This window comes from Chelonia mydas, chromosome 2, assembly GCF_015237465.2.
Source record: "Chelonia mydas isolate rCheMyd1 chromosome 2, rCheMyd1.pri.v2, whole genome shotgun sequence".
In the NCBI taxonomy this organism is placed as follows: domain Eukaryota; kingdom Metazoa; phylum Chordata; order Testudines; family Cheloniidae; genus Chelonia; species Chelonia mydas.
Window position 1 is genome coordinate 202974639 of NC_057850.1, and position 19799 is coordinate 202994437.

General features: G+C 41.6%; 1 protein-coding gene and 1 long non-coding RNA gene across 5 annotated transcripts in view; one reads left to right on the top strand and one right to left on the bottom strand.

Moving 5' to 3' along the window:
* KLHL7 (kelch like family member 7) overlaps positions 1-3937 on the bottom strand; it is a 42622-nt gene extending 38685 nt beyond the window's left edge. For 2 of the 4 annotated variants that reach the window (XR_006288988.1, XM_037890542.2), the window contains exon 1: positions 3472-3731. Coding sequence is in view for 1 of the 4 variants with exons in the window: in XM_037890542.2 (XP_037746470.1) it covers positions 3472-3591 (120 nt within the window). In the remaining 3 variants the exon portion in view is untranslated. Of the gene's footprint in view, positions 1-3471; positions 3732-3787 lie in introns of those variants that run through there. The other 2 variants (XM_037890544.2, XM_037890543.2) reach the window with 2 other exon arrangements.
* A 173-nt stretch (positions 3938-4110) lies between these two features.
* LOC119565399 lies at positions 4111-12138 on the top strand. Its single transcript, XR_005224025.1, has 2 exons — positions 4111-4238; positions 9090-12138. It is a non-coding gene; the product is annotated as an uncharacterized LOC119565399 (long non-coding RNA).
* The last annotated feature ends 7661 nt before the right edge of the window (positions 12139-19799 follow it).

Below are 19799 nucleotides of genomic sequence, written 5' to 3' on the forward strand. Positions count from 1 at the left end.
CTTGTAAGCACCAAGAAGAAACAAGTAACAGTTAACACGGATTTGTCAAGAACAAATCATGTCAAACCACCTAATATCCTTCTTTGACAGGGTAACAAGCCTTGTGGATGGAGGGAAAGCAGTTGATGTCATATCTCAACTTTAGTAAGGCTGTCTTCTCATAAACAGACTAGAGAAATATATACACAAACCTACTATAAGGTGGGTGCACAACTGACTGGAAAACTAAACTCAGAGTAATTATCAATGGTTCACGATTGAACTGGCAGAGCATGTTGAGTGAGGTCCCAGAGGGATCTGTCCTGGGTTCAGTTCTATTCAATATCTTCATAGATAATTTGGATAATGGCATAGAGAGTACACCTATAAAGTTTGTGGATGGTATCTTACTGGGACGGATTGCAAGAACTTTGGAGGACAGGATTAGAATTCAAAATAATCTTGACAAACTGGAGTAATGGTCTGAATTAAACAGGCTGAAATTAAAAAAGGATAAATGCAAAGAACTACACATAGGAAGGAATAATCAACTGCACATGTACAAACTTGGAAATGACTGCCTGGGAAAGAGTACTGTAGAAAAAGATCTGGGGGTCATAGTGAATTCCAAACTAAATATGAGTCAACAATGTAATACTGTTGCAAAAAAACCCAAACATCATTCCAGGATGTATTAGCAGAAGTATTGTAAGCAAGACACGAGAGGCCTCATCTGGAGTATTGTGTCCAGTTCTGGGCACCACACTTGGGTAAAGTTGTGGACAAATTGGTGGACAAAATTGTGGACAAAAAGTCCAGAGGAGAAGCAGTAAAAATGATTAAAGGTCTAGAAAACATGACCTATGAGGAAAGATTGAAAAAAAATTGGATTTGTTTAGTCTGGAGAAGAGAAGATTAAGGGGAGACATGATAACAGTTTTGAAGTAAATAAAAGGTTGTTACAAGGAGGAGGATGATAAATTGTTCTCCTTAACCTCTGACGACAGCACAAGTAGTAACTGGATTAAATTGCAGCAAGGGAGATTTAGGTTAGATGTTAAGAAAAACTTCCTAATTATAAGGGTGATTAACCACTGGAACAATTTACCTAGGGAAACTGTGGAATCTCTCTCACAGGAGGTTTTTAAGAACACATTAGACAAATACCTGTCAGGGATGGTCTATATCGGGGTAGTCAACAGGCAGACCGCAGGCCAAATCCACATTGCCGAATGCTTTTGAACGGACCCTGAAATCATTTTTATTTATTTCTTATTATCGTCTCTGGAGTCTGGACCTTGGGTTTACCTTGACAAAAAATAATTGACTACCCCAGTATAGATAATTAGAGCTCTGCACGGATACAAATTTGTATCCGCATCCGATCCGTTATCTGCAAACTTGGTCCACGGATATCCACCGATTTGCAGGGCTCTATAGTTAATACTTAATCCTGCCTCAGTGCAGGGGACTGGACTAGATGACCTATCAAGGTCTCTTCCAGTCCTACATTTCTATTCTATGATTCGCTTCCTCACATTAAAAAAGAAATAGGTCTTCCTTTGCATCAGGGAGTCATTCTGGTTATCCTGGATGCTCTTGGACCAAACCTGCAATAATTTAATCTTTGTCTAGTAGTGACTGGCACTTCTTGAATTCTGCCATTTTGTCTGAAAGCCACTTCCAGAGTCATGATTTTGGACAATGTTCATCAAGTGACAGCCAGCCTGGACACCCAACAGGCTATTGGCCTAGGAGGCTGATCAACCTGAAGACAAGTCTAGCGCCAGCATTCAGCAATTCAAAAGAACAGAGGTAAACTCAGTAGCTACCTACCAGGCTATAAACACGAGCACGGGCTTCTTAGGTAAGCAGTCAGAGCAGACATGTAGCACAAAAAACAACATTTTGCAGGGTTGCCACCTAGAATTCTAACAGAGTCTCAACTGATTCAGTTGAGAAGAGGCATATTTCTCCTCCACATTGGGAGAATACATTTTAAAACACACCCAACACCCGTTCCACCTACACCAAGCATAAAAACTTGATTGTGCATGTCCACCTCAATTCCAACAGTCTCTGAAAAAGGGTTCGTAAAAAGAAAAGGAGTACTTGTGGCACCTTAGAGACTAACCAATTTATTTGAGCATAAGCTTTCGTGAGCTACAGCTCACTTCATCGGATGCATCCAATGAAGTGAGCTGTAGCTCACGAAAGCTTATGCTCAAATAAATTGGTTAGTCTCTAAGGTGCCACAAGTACTCCTTTTCTTTTTGCGAATACAGACTAACATGGCTGCTACTCTGAAACCTGAAAAAGTGTTGTGTGTTAGTACAGTTTCAACCTGAAATAACTCAGCCCTCTACTCAAACTTGACTTTTTGGCTCAGTGCGGAGAAGTCCTTGGATAAGAAAATGGATCCACTGCAGTAACTTTTCCTGTTTTCGTATCAGCAACAAGCACTGCATAACAATAACTGAACTTTCAACACAGGAGGATGCTCATTGTGCCACAGCACATAAGTATGTCAGCAGCTATTTATTATTTTTACAGTGCCCAAAACATGTTGGGTGCTGGGACTACTTATTGTTTGTATTTCATACAATTCATTTTGTGACATCTTCCTCTCAAAGTCCAATATGTGCAAGAATTAAATTGTCCATCCCTAAAAGATTTTTAGTTTATTCTATATGAACATATTCATTTAATAAAGGATACTGAAGCCTAGTTGAGAAACTAGCTTTGGCTGGCTCAAACTCTGAATTGGTGAATTACCCCTATTAAAATATTTAAGAGCAAATATTGGTTTAACACAATAACACTGAAAGTTGTCTTAGGCAACCACCCTATAGACAGGTTTCAGAGTAACAGCCGTGTTAGTCTGTATTCGTAAAAAGAAAAGGAGTACTTGTGGCACCTTAGAGACTAACCAGTTTATTTGAGCATGAGCTTTCGTGAGCTACAGCTCACTTCATCGGATGCATAGCATATTGAGCTGTAGCTCACGAAAGCTCATGCTCAAATAAACTGGTTAGTCTCTAAGGTGCCACAAGTACTCCTTTTCTTTTTACCCTATAGACAGGGAGACATCTCATCTATTAAAGATCAAACAAAGTTGGATTGTCTACTGAATACAGGTGGGATAGCAGGATTCCTGGGTTCAACATCTGACCAGATGTGTGCCCTTGGGAAAACTACTTGCATACTTGTAAAATGGGAACAAGAATTCAGATCTCGTGTAGATTACTTGGTTACAGTTTCCGGTGCTTACTCAGTAGAAGCTCACATATGCAACCAAAAACAAAGGACAAGACTAATGAGGACATGTTCTAACTACGATTACTGGGAAACTTGAGGTTGATGTAGATCAGTTTACTAAGACTGGGAGATGATTAACTTGCGTACTAGATATTGGCTCCTAGGGCAGATTTCACCACGAACAGCGAAAGAACACAGGACGTTCTGCTCCTTCAGCTGTATCTCCTGCCCTACCTGTTTTCTCATGGTATTCATGACTCCCATAAAGCTCGCCAGCAGTTTAGCTTCTTCTCGGGCTGCAAGTTTCTTCTCTGTTTTCTTCTTGTTGCTTTTTTCCGACCCAGAGGCTGCCATGCTCCCCTCCTCTCACCACCAAGAAAACAAAGGCTGGCAGGACCCACACAGGCCCATGCACAGCAGCCAAAGGAAGCCAATTATAACACACCAAACTGCCCTAACCAAGATCCCAGACGGACGAGTAGGCTGCGCAACCACGCACTGCAGAACCTCCTGCTGCTTCTGCAACCAAGCAGCCAGCACGGCGAGTCACCTGGGCAATCACCTGCCGCGGCAGCCGGAGGAGCAGGGCTGATCAGACCCCAGAAGAAGCCGCAGGGCCAACCAGCCCCTAGTGCAGACGCCTGGGAACGCAGCCTGGGGCCCGCGGACTGCAGCGCTCCGGGGATGGTGGGGGCGCGCGACACATCAGCCGCCAGCGTTCTACCGATAGAACACGAGCTCCTGGAGAAGCTCCTACATCATGCCCAAACAGGGCGGAGGGAGCGGCCTGGCGCACACTGACGTCATAGAACAGCGCGGGGTCTATCTCTCGTCTTCCTCCTACCCTCACGGGCGTTCTGGAGCCAAACAAACAAACGACGAGGACAAGGAGATGGAACGGGTTACGTGATTGGTTTATTAACGGGCGGGGGAGGAGGGTTGAATTAAGTGCGCAGTGCGCACGCGCACGGCTGACTGTGCTGAGAGGACCCCCACGGCAGGTGGGTGGGTGTGCACGCGCGCGTCTGTGCTTTGCGGGGGGGTACAGGGCTGTGCAAACCCCGCGTCTTTTACTGTGTTATCCGAGCTGCCAGCTGCAGCGCTTCGGAGGCGTGCATTGTTTAGGGGGAAAAGTAAAAACTGGTTCCTGATGGGCTTTGTCCCTGTGTCCCCAGCCCCCATCCCCTTCCCTTTTATGGAGGAAACAACTAGTCGCTGCTTGGGCATCAATCCAGCCCAGAGCATACTGGCACCGCCCCACTGCAAAACAGGGAACCAGCCGCTGTGTGGTCACAATCCCATTCACCCGCCAGAGACTGAGAACAAGTGTAGCTGCTGTTCTTGCACTTAAACAAAAATTCTGATATATCCAGGAACAATAATACCGTGAATGCCTGCATCCTGCCAAATTTTAGACTAGTCCGCCAAAAAAAAAATCTGGATTTTAGCACATCCTTTTACATTTAACTTCAATATGGTGTTTGTATTCTGCTCGATATGGCTAATTTTGGCTGCATAACTATCCCTTCCCCCAGTTTTAGCATCTCAGTTTAGTACATAGATATGCAGCATGTCCTAGTCCACCAGAAGAAAACAGATCTCAAAGTACCATGGTACAAAATCTAGCTGTTCCAAGTTTTTGCAGCATTGTTATGCCAGGATGCATTGGACTCTGGAGTTTTTTGATGCAACAGAAGCAGCTAGACTTCTTGAATCAGTGAAAATTTGGGTGTTGGGGTTGAAACTGGCAGGATACAGCTTTTACCTAGAGGATAGTCCCACTTTAATTTGTAAGTGCTCTACTTTTAATTCTGTGCTGCCAAGGTTTTATAACTGAGTAACCCTGTCATCTGTAGGAGAAAGGGATTTATATATGACCTTTTGTCCTTTAGTTTAAAGAACATACTATATTTGGTGCCTAATACCCTTATCTATACTAAGTCACTGTATGATGTACTTTGTCCTGTGCTGCAGCAATAATCGTGTGTGACTTTGTAGCACACAAACTATTTTGTATAGAAATCTATATTATACTATTGAAATCAGATTTGGTATTTTAATACATTTATCCTTTATTTCATTTATCAGTAGGTGGTCACCCTAGGATAAGATAGTGACAGGGATATTACCTGGCTTTTCCTTTTATCTAATACATTTTAAAAACAGAAAAAAGAAATGTACATATAATATCGTTGCCATGTTGAGTCTGCCATCCCAAGTTTATCCTGGCAATTATGTTACAAATGGACCAAAACTGAGATCTTGAATCTGCCCCCTTTCAAATTCCAGGGTATACAGATCCAAACCTACCTGTAAAATTTTAGTTTCAGAACATAAACAAAACCAGAAGAGGCCTATATTCTAGTTGGGATCCACAAGAATAGCTATTCTTCCAATATTTAGTCCTAAATGGTGGAAATCTCATAAGAGCAGCTGATCTTAGTGATATTGGCCATTCATGGTGGAGGAGAACCCTAGATCAATTAAACTCACAAGATTTCCACCATTGTGGGCTGAAATCTTATTGAAACAGCTCACAAGAGTTGGGTACTGTTGAACTCCAACCTTTGTTTTTGATTGCTAATCTGAACCTTATCTGGATATAACAATACATTCCCCATTTCTAAATATTATAGACTCTTTGTTGAAAATTTCTTATTAATATAGCACCACTAGTTCACATCCTGCACATTGTGAGGTGTGCTAGACAATCTCAGAAACAAGGTGGGTGAGGTAATATCTTTCATTGGACCAACTTCTGTTGGTGAAAGAGAGAAGCTTTCCTGGGACTGACATGGCTACCACTACATTGCATACAACAGTGGAAGATAATCTCAGGTACAGTAAGTACAAAAGAAGACAGACCAGTGTGCGTGTATTCTATCTGAGTCCAGGCTGGGCAAACTTTTTGGCCTGACGGCCACATCTGGGTATGAAAATTGTATGGCGGACCATGAATGCTCACAAAATTGGGGGTTGGGGTGTGGGAGGGGCTGAGGGCTCTGGCTGGGGGTGTGGGCTGTGGGGTGAGGCTGGGAATGAGGGGTTGGGGGTGCAGGCTGGGGCTCCGGGCTGGGACCGAGGAGTTTTGAGGGCAGGAAAGGGATCAGGGTTGGGGCCCGGGCAGGCTCCGGGCAGCGCTTACCTCAAGCAGCTCCCGGAAGCAGCGGTATGTCCTCCCTCCAGCTCCTACTTAGAGGTGCAGCCAGGCCGCTCTGCGTGTTGCCCTGTCCACAGGCGCTGCCCCTGGAGCTCCCATTGGCCGTGGTTCCCGGCCAATGGGAGCTGCGGGGGCCGTGCTTGGGGTGGGGGCAGTGTGCGGAGCCCTCTGGCTGCCCCTACAGGTAGGAGCAGGAGGGGGGACATGCCGCTGCTTCTGGGAGCTATGTGGAGCCACGGAACGCATGGAGTGGGGCTGACCCCGCTCCCCAGCTGGAGCACTGTAGCGGGACAAGCCCTGGACCCTGCTCACTGGCGGGAACTTGAGGGCCGGATTAAAACGTCTGGAGGGCTGGATGCGGCACCCAGGCCGTAGTTTGTCCACCCGTGATCTAAGTACTTATATGGCCTGTATCAACATAGTGTCTGAGTGCCTGAGGAGTATTTAAAAATAGAAACAACAATCTCTGTCTCTTCCTTCCTTTCCAGCCACCAGGAGAAATAGCTTTATTAGTTCATGGTGAGCTTTGTGTGTGTATATAATGTATTGAAGACAACCTACCATAAATCAAAGAGATTAGTTTTATATTTACAGCTGAACGCAGGGAAGTTAGTAGCTGGAATGTGTCAGAAACAGATGGATCTTCATGGATTCCATCTTCCTCTTTTGATGAAAACCAGATAGCAACATTTTCCATATAAAAGTAAACTAAAAGACAAGGGGGGCATTTTTTCATGAAGAAAAAAATGTGTGCCAAGGCCTAGATTTCATGATGTGAGTAGGGTTTTCAGTCTTAAGAGGAACGTGGGAAAGAGTACAACATAAGGCACACATGGAAAGTCTTTTATTCAGAATTTTGGGGTGGGGCGTGGAAGAATACCTGTGTACTTCCAATCTTCTTATATGGATCTGAAACATGGACATTGCTTAAAGAATTCATCAGGAGGCTGGAGGCATTTTATATGCATTGGTAGCGGCAATTACAGGGCATAAGATGGTTTGATTTTATCAGTAAGAGGGTGATATTATTGAGAACTGCCCTTGAGAGGATAGAAATCATTTGTCACCACCGGCAGGCACTTTTTGGTTATGTAGCCCCCATCGGAGATAAAGTGCTCACAAATTGAGCCCAGAAGATCAGACTTGAGGTCAGGAGGGGACATTGTCCAGCCACAGGCTGGTAGCAGCTGCAGTCTTCAGCGATTAACCTGGCTGCACCAGATCAGTGATAACCCTATGAAGCTTTCAGAGGCCTGGAATAAAGCTGTACAATGTGACCATGGACATTCAGCACAATAGATCCTCATCATGTAAGCATTGTGCTGGTGGTGTTGATTGGAAATGGTAGAAGTGATAGAGTTAGCCATACAAAAATAAGAAATTATTGTCAGATAATTTAACTGAAAAAGAAATAGGCAACTTGTAGTGTAAATTGGCATATTATGCAAATTAAGATAATTTTATCATAATACTTAGCACTGGTATGGCACATTATGTTTTCAAAGCCCTGTACAAACATTAATTATGTCTTATACTCCAGTCCACAAACTGAGGTTATAAGAGACATTTAGATCCTCCCAAAAGAGTATTTTATTCACAGGATTGGGTGGGAAAGTAGTTGGACTGGTACAAATGACATCTTTTTCAGAGCAGTTTCAAGAACTGCATCGTGTTACATTTTGAGCTTTCAACTAATGCTGCTAAACAGGTTTGTGCATTATTCTTGTGTATCCTGAAATGTTTAAGTGCACATTGTTTGGTTACTCCAATAACCTCTAACCCATAGCATTGTAGAAACATCTAAATCAGCCTAGAAAGGCTGAGATTGTGAGAGGGATTTAGGGAAGCAACCTAGGAGTTAGGGCTCTGTCCCACAGCAGGGAGGCCAGAAGACAAGCTGATGAGCCCAAGTGGGGCAAAAGAACTTCTTTGTTGGGACTTTTGTTACCCTGAAAGGGAATGGAACTCTGATGGTGACCTAGCTGGAGAGCTGAGCCCTGTGAATTCCTGGGAGAGAGAAAAGACCCTGGGGAGGGAAAACTGAGGCAGAATGCTGTAAAGCCACCTGAGGCCATGGGGAGGTGCTTAGGAAGTGGCTGCCTGAGCACAGGGGCATTTAAAAATATCAAAAATTGCACAGCAGTCTTTGTGGGAGCAGGTTGTTGATGGGTGCCAACTTTCTCTCCCCATGAAAAATCATTGCCCCATCTCTCTTGATCCTTTCTGAACTGTGTTGAGATCTAAGGGGATTTGTATTTGAACAATGTTTCTTGGTTGAATTGGCATACTCCTTCTTGCACAATTTGTTATTAAAAGTTTTTCTAATGGCTTGTCTTAAATGGGTGTTTCATTGTTACCTTGAATAAATGACTTATTGCCTGTTTCTAGTGCTGTAGAGCTCTTTGTTCTACACTTATATTTCCTTTTTCTTGCAGAAATAGTTCCTTAGTTTTCTTCCTACGCAATTATAGCTTATGAGTCTGTGACCAAAGAAAAAGGGGAACTGCTTTTCTGTTACAGCAATCTGAGCTGCAGTTTGCAACTGAAGTTGGTTCTAGCTGTTTACATAGCACTGGAGTTTTAAAAATGACTTCGGTGTGGGGGAAAAGTGGGTTCGTGCCCTCTTTTTCTTCTTCATAATGTAGCAGGAACACCTGTATTTAATTTTTCCCCTTCTTTCTTTTTACACTAGGTATTCAAGTTTTGTTCACTTTGTCTTTCCTGGAAGACTCCATGGTTAACTGGGAGAACTAGTGCGTTTGTGACAATGAGATACCATGCAATTCCAGCCTGATTATCTGAGAGAGGAAGTGATTTGTGTTCAGACTACGTGAACCACTTTGTTTTTTAGCCCCAATTTAAATCAAGAGTCTGGTGAACAGTCAGAAGAAACACTCTTATTAAAGTTCCAGTGACTGATATCAATTGTTAAGTTATCGGCTTCTCTCTGACAGTTCAGTATGTATGTTCAGTCAAGCAGTGCCCTTCTTGTAACTGACTACATTCCTGTTCTAGCTTGTTGTGGAATAACTTCTTCTCAATGCCACCCAAGGGAGGCAACTATGACAAATCCATGTAAATATTCTGAAAATAATCTCCTTATGGGAACAGATAAAACTATACAAAAGGAGGAAAAAACCCTGAATCTTGCTTGGCTGACCTTTTGGTCAACCAGCTAATGGGTGTGGTGAAGTTATTGCTGTAATAGTACTTATTACACATTGTCCTCTCTATCATAGGAGTTTGACTTAGATTAAACATTTTTGTTTGGTTTTGTTAGTATATTAGCTAGTTCAAGACCTTTCTTAAAGTTAGCTTGTTCACTCTCTGAGGAAGGATAAATATCAGTGTCATCTACCATCCATACTGCTAAACCAATCAACTTCCCTGTACCCACCCCTACAAAAACAACATTGTAAGTTGTAATGACTTCAAACAATGCAGCGTTTATTACTAGTTATGCATTATAATAGCATAATTAGATGCAGCAGGACAATGTGAGCATCTCTGAAGTATAATGGCCTGGCAGGCTACTGGTAATGCAACATGCTGTCATGTGGAAGACTAACATCTGGGTCCAAGGTCAGGTCCTCACTTCCTGGGCCAGCAGAATACAGGGGTACTGCAGAAGTTCCAGACAAAACAAGGGCCAGTCTTACTTGGCTGGAGGGAGTATGGGCAAGTAGTCTTGGTGATGTTGGGTTTGTAGCAAGGCCAGTCACTGAGTGACAAGAAAAATCCACTGGAGGCTGAGGTGTGTTTGACAGTCACCCTTTCTGGGTTGGGTTTTGTTGCACGGGTTCTGTATGATGTCCAACTTGGCAAAAGCTTCTACCTGCATTCTTCCACCCGGTTTAAAAAGTAGTAGACTCAAAACGACAAAATACAAACCAAACTGGGTCACTCTTGTATTTCCTCAGCACTCCTTGCCCTGACTTCTAGAACACAGAATGCTCGTACTGCTGACTTCTGCCTAGAATTAATCCACCCTTCTTTTAAGGGAGTTAGCTGCACCTAATCAGATGCTAGCTCAGGATATCTCTCTGTGTTGTGTCTGAACTCTAGCAGATCATTAACATATCCAATATATTAAATAGGGGAAACTGAGGCACTGTGCGGTTAAGTGGCTTGTCTTACAGTAATTTGTGACTTGTCTTAGCTTTCACAGTGGGTCAGTGTCAGAGTTGGGAACGGAAACAAAAGGGATATAGAGCAATTCTCTCTCTTTCTGGCCCAGAAACTGTTCAAATATTTTCTACAAAGTGGAACAGCTTCAACAGGAGAGATTGAGAAAAATCCAGTACAGAATATTCCACAGCCCAGTTGTTAGGGACTCACCCAGATGGCGGGAGCCCCATGTTCAAATCTCTGTCCCAATGAATATTCAAGTATTTTATACAAAGTGGAACAGTTTCAACATGACAAACTGAGAGGGACACACCCAAGAATAGCCTACAGCTTGGTCGTTAGGACACCACCTGGAATGCGGGTGAGGGAAGGGGAGACCTGGATTCTAATCTCTGCTCCAGACCAGAGCAGAGGTTTGAACCTGAGTCTTCCCTTTTCCAGATGGATGCCCTAACCACTGGGCTAAAGGCTATCCAAGGGACTTCACTTACTCATCTGTGCGTTCTGTGAATGGTACCAAGGTCCCCATGTAAATTTAGTTTTTTTAAAAAATGACCAAAACTATTGAGCAAATTCATTAATAGTTTCAGGCTGACTGAAACTGCATTTTTCATGGAATAAACTATTTGAAAAATTTTGCTGAACCCCATGTGGGATGCTTTCAAAAAAAATCCTGCAAAGACTGAACTCTGGCCTGTATTTCAGCAAAGAGTTACACGAAGGTGCAGGAAAGGGGAGTGCACCAGCAGCAGTTGTACGTTAATTTAGCCCATCCCATTATACAGATTGATTCCTGCAAATGTTGGGTTTCAACATAGAAAAATGTTTGTACAAACAGTTTCAACTCTGTTCTCACAACTTTATACTGCTCTCCCCAGATAAAACCAATATATCCCTGATCTCTCCCACCCGATCCTATCTATGAGATGCTCCTCCTTTAAAAAAGAAAAAAGAAAAGAAAGGAAATTCCCAGGTGAAAAATTTATCTTCATTAACTTCTCAAAGAATAATGATCAGTTAATGTAATGTGGATAGAGATCTGAATATCTTACAATTCATGTAGATTGTTATGGATTCCCATATCTGCTGCAGTCTCAGACTGTATTAACTTTTCTGCAGATTCTGCATGAGGTTGGTGGAGGGACAATGTACATCTTACATTGCCTCTCTGCCTTCCAAACCCTGCAGAGAACTTCCATGTACCAGAGATTAAGGATGTGTGCCATGGAGCAGGGCTGACCCCCTACTTTTGTACAGAAACAAAGAGATCTATGCACAGAAAAGACCTTCCATATGGCAGTCTGTGGGGGATGGAGAAGAATAACAACAATCTGGCTCTAGAATTTTAAGACAAAGCTGTTCTTAATTATCACTGTAACCATTATGATTTATCTGCATTTGCAAGGCATCAAACATCATAAAAGGATCTGGGCCCAATTTTTTAAAACAGTAGCACACTGCCAGAAAATGGCAAAAAAAGGACAATCTTCATATATCCTGGACCACCACCATAATTTAAAGGAACTCAGAAGCGCTATTTCCCCAGGAATACATCCTTGATCCTAATAATATTTCTGTAAATGTTTTAAGTAAAACATGTTTTCCCTTCCAAATGTGTTCTGTAATTTGATGCCTTCAAAGAAAGGATGTATGAGTCATCTTCATGAAACATGCAACTGAGGCTCATCACTGTATAGCCAACTAAAATATCGAAGTACTATTAGCAGTGTTATGTTACTTATGTAGTTGCCCAAGGTTCTAAGAACCAAATCTGTACTTTTTACTACAGTAAGAATTACTGTTGTGTTTTTTATGTGGAAAGTGAGGCTAACATCACAACTACAGAATTAAGATCAAAATTTAGTTTGAAAGACAAGTTACTGCAGAGGTATTTTCATTAGAAAACCAGTGAGACATGAGGCATTGACCTGTGACCCGCCATATCCAATATTACTTTTATTTCTTGTTCAGTACTTGATGCTTTAATATCTGTTTTCTGAATTAATTCTAGCATGGGCTGTCAGATTGGATGGAGAATTCTATGTGTTTTTGGGTGGTTTGGATTTGTAAAATTTCAGATTTTGCCTGGAATGCTCCATTATTTCTAGTTATTCCCCTTTTTCTGTTATGAGAGTGAAATTTACTTCTTCCTGTACCAGACAGAATAAATGGGCTGATGTGCTGAAGGTTGGAGAGGATGGAATTCACACCTCAAAACCTATGGGCAAGGTATGAGGCTGCCATTCTGTATCTATATTGCTACATTTCAGCCTAAGAGCTGGAATAGCAGCCACTGCCTGCTGCATCCCCAATGTAGGGCTTGGGTTACAGTAGACCTATGTAAATACAGAGCTAGCAGAGAGGGCACATTGCACGGCTTGATTCCCCACCCAGTGAATTCAGAGGACCTAAATGGTGCATAGGACCTTATATGGGTCCTCTGCACTTGAATGAATTTCATCCTTGATCTACAAACACAGTAGAGCAGTAGAACTGGAGATCAGCACTGAGCTGTTCAGGGTAGACTGTGGTCAAATCAAAATTTGTGTGTCATGGCTGCTGTCTCACAAGATAGCCCATTATCCACTTCTTTCCTAAAATCAACTTTGGCTTAATGTTTGTAGCTGGGAAAAAATCTGTCTTTTAAAATAAATTTTGCATCATTTTACCTGACAAGGTGGAACTTTCAGTATCCGCACAGATGAAATGTTGTATCTTCTTGCTTCCTTTCAATCCTGGTAATTTAATTGGAAAACCTTTTAGGCTTCCCTTTCCAAAGACATTCTATAAGTGACATGGATGTATTCTGTGCTGTGCTAACAGATTTATCACTAAGTGAAAGGCTCTGGCAGTCTGAACAAAACTGTAACATTAAACACAGCGGAATCTTCTTAGACTGAATCATAGAATCATAGAATATCAGGGTTGGAAGGGACCTCAGGAGGTCATCTAGTCCAAGCCCCTGCTCAAAGCAGGACCAATCCCCAATTAAATCATCCCAGCCAGACTGAATGAATTCATTCACAGAAAGCTTTGTTATAAGTAAAGGTTTGCTGTGACTGGAGTTGCAGTTAGCACTGTGTAGTGTATTGAAACAATAATGGAGTTTCACCTATCACAGTTCACTATGAGTATTTTTATGTGCCATTTTTATTTTTTGAATTACCTGTAAGTAGCTATATTATTATTTTATTAATTAGGTATATTATCAGAGCCTCTCGGAGTCTTAGTCGTAGACCAGGATCCCATTGTGCTGGGCACAGTACAAACACAGAATGAAAAGATAGTCCCTGCCCCAAAGTGCTTACAATCAAAGTATATAGTACTGTCAACATTTAAGACGTGTCTTCCCCAGAAATATGTTGCCAGCATGTTATTAAAGAGGGGAAATTCTACTATCTCGTAGGTGCTCATAACCTCTACTGACTACAGTGGAAGCAGTGTACATATATCTGTCTACAAATGGCTCTATTTGGCACTAGGTTAATACATGCTCTAGAAGATCTCATGAGAATGAATCTGTATGCTAGATAAGTGAGAGGGCTGTGTATTGTAACTGAGTCATTTTGACATCCATAAGATAAAAATGACAAAAAAACCTAGCCCTCTCATCAGTTACTCATTACTTCCTCAGCAGCTGCTCAGAACTGAGATTGTTCCAAAGACTTTGTTTAGCATGTTGTCTGATACAGCGCTCTCTTCAGTTCTTACCACAGAGCTCTGTAGAGCTCGAAATTTGTTTCTCTCACCAACAGAAATTGGTTCAATAATCCACCTTGTCTCTCTCGTATCCTGGGTCCACCTAGCTAGAACACCACTGCAAACAACAATGAATATTAGCAACAAGTGGGAAAGAAGGGAAGCCAAAACAGGGAAAGAATAGGTTAAAGAATATTTAGATGTATTCAAGTTGGCAGAACCAGTGAAATTCATCCTAGGATACTTAAGGAACTACGTGAAACAATCTCAGAACCATTAGCGATTATTTTTGAGAACTCATGAAGGATGGGTGAGATCCTAGAGGACTGGAAAAGGGCAAACATAATACCAATCTTTAGAAAGGAGAAGAAAGAGGACCCAGAGAATTATAGTCCAGTCAGCCTAACTTTGATCCTGGAAAGATACTGGAACAAATTTGTAAGCAATTGGTTTCTAAGCAGCTAGAGGGTAATGTGTAAACACTAATAGGGTAATAAGTAATTGCCAACATAGATTTGTCTAGAACAAATCCTGCCAAAACAACCTCCTTCTTTGGCAGGGTTACTGGCCAAGAGGATAGGGGAAAGCTGAATGTTTGCTATATTGTGATTTTAGTAACGCTTTTGACACAATCCCACATGACATTCTCATAAGCAAATTAGGGAAATGTGGACTAGATTAAATTACTATAGGTGGGTGAATGACTGTTTGAGAAACTGTACTCAGAGATTAGTTATCAATGGTTCACTGTCCAACTAGGGGGACGTATCTAGTAGGCCCCTGCAGGGGTCTGTACTGGGTCCAGTACAATTCAGTCTTTTAAGTAAAGATTTGGATAACAGAGTGGAGAGTATGTCTAGGAGCAGGGCCTACAGCAGAGGCAGTCTGGAAGCAACATAATGAGCATAGCTGGTCTGTAATAGGCTGCCTGATAGGCTACCCTGCCTGATTGGTTGAAAGCGTCAGCGGACTGGCTCTCAAGCCCAGCAGCAGTGGCAGTTCAATGCCTAGTTAAAGGCTTCAAATGTTTAGGTGTGATATTTGATAGCTAGCTCACTTGGAAGGATCATATTGAAAAAATTAAAGATAAGTGTAAAGGCAGAATCAACTATTATTTAAAAGTATTTCTGGAACTTCCTGGGGTGTGGGAATACTAACAGAAAGCTAAAAAGACTAATTATGGACTATGGGTGCCAGGCTTTCAGTTTGGCATTGAAAATGAATTTGAGAAGCTTGAATCCAAGCTCAGATGTTGTGAATTGCATGGATGCCTTCATCACAATACCTCTGTGTGTATTGCAGGTAGCTGCAGGTGAAATGCCCATTACTTTAAGAATGAAGCTTTTAAACTTAACCTTTTGGGCTAAAGTCATTGAAAACACTAAATTAATATATGATGAATGCTGGGAATTAAGTGGTTAACATATAGGGCAAAAACTCAAAATGTCTCATATGAGTAGGGTTAAAGCATTACTGTTACCGTAACAGGATGTTAACATCCTGATTCTTTTTGGTTTATACCCCTTAGCTAAAGGAATAGAATAAATGAGATTGTGAGCACAGAAAGAGGTATATTTTTAATGTGCTTTTTCGGTTTATATTGTATTACATTCATCTAGAAAATCAGCTGTGGTTATCCTTAAATGCTTCCTCACCCTATAACCTAACTGAGGATTACAACGCGAAATCCTTCTATGTCCTGGTGATTCCCATTCACTAACTTCAGACTATCAGGATTATTTTCATGATTAAACATAACCCGTTTTTTAACCTTTTCCTCATATATCAGGTTTTTCTAAAGATCACGTTTTCTAAATCTTTTGTCATTTTTATTGCTCTCCTCTGAACTCTCCCATTTGTTCAAATCTTTCCTAAAATGTGGTGCCCAGCTGGGGCCTCACTACTGCTGAGTAGCAGGGGATAGTTACCTCCTGTGTCTTACATACAACACTCCTGTTAATACACCCAAGAATTATATTACCCTTTTTAGTAATTATTTATTATTTTATTATTACTATTATTATTATTTTATTTTTAGTAATTATATTACCCTTTTTAGTCATTATTGACTCATATTTAATTTATGGTCCACTATAACCCTGAGATCTTTTTCAGAAGTACTACTGCCTAGCTAGGTGTTCCCCATCTTGTAACTGTGTATTTTATTTTTATTTCCTACCGAAGTACTTTGCCCTTGTCTTTACTGAATTTCATCTTGCTGATTTCAGATCAGTTATCCAATTTGTCAAGGTCCTTCTGAATTCTAATCTTGTCTTCCAAAGTGCTTGCAACCCTTCCCAGTGTGGTGTCATCTGCAAATTTTATAAGCATACCATGTCAGCGACCGGTATGTGGGCAATGGTGGCTAGTGGTTAGAGTAGGAGTCAGGAATCAGAGTCAAAGGCCAGGCACCAGAGCCAAGGGTCAGAGCCAAAGTCAGGAATCAGAGCTAAGAATCAGGATTGGGTTACCCAGAGTCAGGCAAGACAGGAGCAGGGCCGGGAACAAGCAGGTAAAGGAGCTATTACAGCTATAGACGAATGCTTTGAGCAGCCACTGAACTTCTTTTTCTTCTTCTTGTGTTTTATGGTGAAGCTGACTCGCATGCTGCATTTATGACCGCCAAGCACTGGACACCATTGTCAGGCAGTGGACCAGCTGCTGGCCTGCTTCCTGACTAACTCTGCTGCTAGGCAACCAGTGAGGCCAGCTGCACTGGCCCTGATTGGCTGATGGTTTAGCAGCCCTGTTTATAAGCCTGACCCCCATAGCAGATCAGTGGCTGGCTGGAGGCCCTGGCCTGTGGGAGGGAGATGGAGGATTTTCTGGCCCTGAATGAAGTCACTCTGGAAACTGAAAAAGAGTCTATTAGAGAAGGAGAATGGATGGGGGGAGGGGAGAAGAGAGTAGAAGCAGAATCAGATGATGATCATATCAGCAAAAAAAGGAAAGATGAGGAAGGAAATAAACCAAAATGTTATAATTATGAAATCCCTAGCTAAAGAAATAAGATTAGGTGTTAATCCTATGAAAGTAGCTGACTGGAATAAAAAAAGCATAGAGGGAATTGTAAGAGCTGGAGGATTGTGAGATGGTGATCTTTTAGCTGAATGTAAAAACAAAGAGCAAGCTGATAAACTGCGAAAAACTAAAATAGTAGGGAAAGTTAAAATAAGTTGCCAGCTACCCAAATATTTGACTGAAATAAAGGAGGTAATATACAGAGTGCCATTAGAGCTGGCCAATGATGAGATAACCAAAAGCATAGGAGAAGTTAAAGTGTTAGTAAGTGACTAATTAGTAAATGGGGAGGAGAAAGGAAGCCATCAGCAGCTGTAGTGATTACATTTAAGGGAAAGCTCTACCTGAGAAAGTAACAGTAGGGTTTCAGATATTCAGAACCAAGTTGTAACACCTTGGTGGAGGGGGATATATAAGTGCTAACAGGTACGGGCATGTAGCAGCTGTTTGCAAAGGGAAAACAAGATCTGGTAAATGTGGGGGAGAGCATTCCTATGAAAATTGTATAGAAGGGACAGAGGTCAAATGTAGTAACTGTGATGGTAGTCACAGACAGTCTGGCTTATAGGGGTGAATTGCAGTAAGTCGACTTAAAGAGTTACAAAAGACAAACGTTAATATATATTAGTGGAAGCTGTGAGGACATTCTCAAAGTATCAGATGGAGAACGAAGAGACAATCAGCACAGAAAAAGGGGAAGTGTAGACAGCCTCATTCTATAAAGAATATGAAACACTGCGGAAGGAATAGGCAATGATATACTAGTAATGAAAAAATAAAGGTTTTTTGTATTTATGATAGAAATGATAAATTGTACATCACAAACTGGTGAAAAATCAGAAAAATGAAAATCATAACAAGGGCAGCAGAAAAATATGTGCATGTTAGCAACTTGTCAATGGACCATATTCATGTAATTTTGAATGAAATTAATGGTGAAATATGATTAGTATGGGGATCTCAATCTTTTGTTGGAATGGACACAGTCCGATAGCACATGGCCAAGAACTAAAAGAAAATATAGTGGAAATGAAAACTTTTTGAGCGGTTCTCAAACTTTAGTAACTTGAGGACCCCCATTTTGATTTAAAATTTTGCTGTGGACTGCCAAGCCTCCCCAATCAGCCCCAGGCCCTGCCCCCACTCAACCCCTTTCCCCAAGGCCCCACCCCTGCCCTGCGTCTTCCCCGCCTCTTTGTGCCCCCTCCTCCCTCTCCCTTCCAGCACCTCCTGAACTGGGGTGGGAGGAGTTGAGGGAGGGAGGGGAAGGAGTTGATTAGCAGGCCCTGCAGACCCCAGTTTGAGAAACGCTGATGTACAGGAAGGATTAACCTGCTTAAAAGTCTTGCTGGGACTAATTGGAGGGTGGAAAGAAAATACTGATGATGGTATACAGAGCCTTAATCAGACCAGTTATTGACTATGGCTGCCAAGCTTTTGGGTCAGTATCAAAATCAGATCTTAAAAAATTAGTTTTAATACAAGCCCAGGCACTATGAATTGCATGCGGTGCATTTAATACAACGCCTATAGGCATGCTACAGATAGTGTAAGTGGTATTTCACTAGAAGTTATGAATGAAACTACAGGACTTAACTATATGGCCAGAGTTAATGGGAATCACAATGATGAAAGTACCAAACAAATATGAGAATTGTTGGGAATTAGATAGGCAAACTATAGCACATAATATTAGAATGCCACATGTCGTTTGAATTAATGTGTGGATACAAGAGTTGAAAGAGAGGGAAAAGCTGAACAAAGTCAAAACTTTTAGTCATCGGAAAATTAGTTATAGATGGAAAGTCACATATCCAAATGTGGATTTAGATTTATTTTATAAACATAATGGTAAAAAAGAGATTGGGGGTTGATTTGGCGGGTCTTCACTAGACCCACTAAATCGACCCCCCGGTGGATTGATTGCCGCAGCGTCGATCCACTGGTAAATGGAGACAAGCCCCTAATATATAGATGAAAAGTGGAGTTGGTTTTGTCAAATATATACAGATGGATCCAAACAAGAAAAAACAGGAAGAGTAGGAAAGGCATATTGTATGCCAAAATTGGGAATTAGTACATCTAAAAGAATATCTGATTATGCAGCTGTCATAACAGCTGAACTAGTAGCAATAATGCTAGCATTAAATTGGATCTGGGATGTACGTCCAGCAGCAGCAGTCGTCTTTCCAGATTCAATCTCAGGCCTCATGGCCATCAAAAAGGGTATCTCAGTATGCAGAAGTGATTTATTCAGTGAAATTGTATTTCTAGTAACAGAGTTAGTACATGTAGCATTAGCGTGGATCCCCACACATTTTGGGATAACGGAAAATGAAATGATGGACAAACCAGCAAAAGTTGTAAGAAATGGAAAGATTAACATAGAAATAACCTTGAGTAAACAGGAATTAAAAAGCCAAGTACAGAAAAATTTAAAAGGAGAATGACAAAAAGTTTGGATTAATGAAAAAAGAGGAAGAAGAAGAGGTAAATTGAGTGGCTCATGCAGAACTTCCATAGTTGAATTGCCTCTTGACAATGGAGGGAAGAG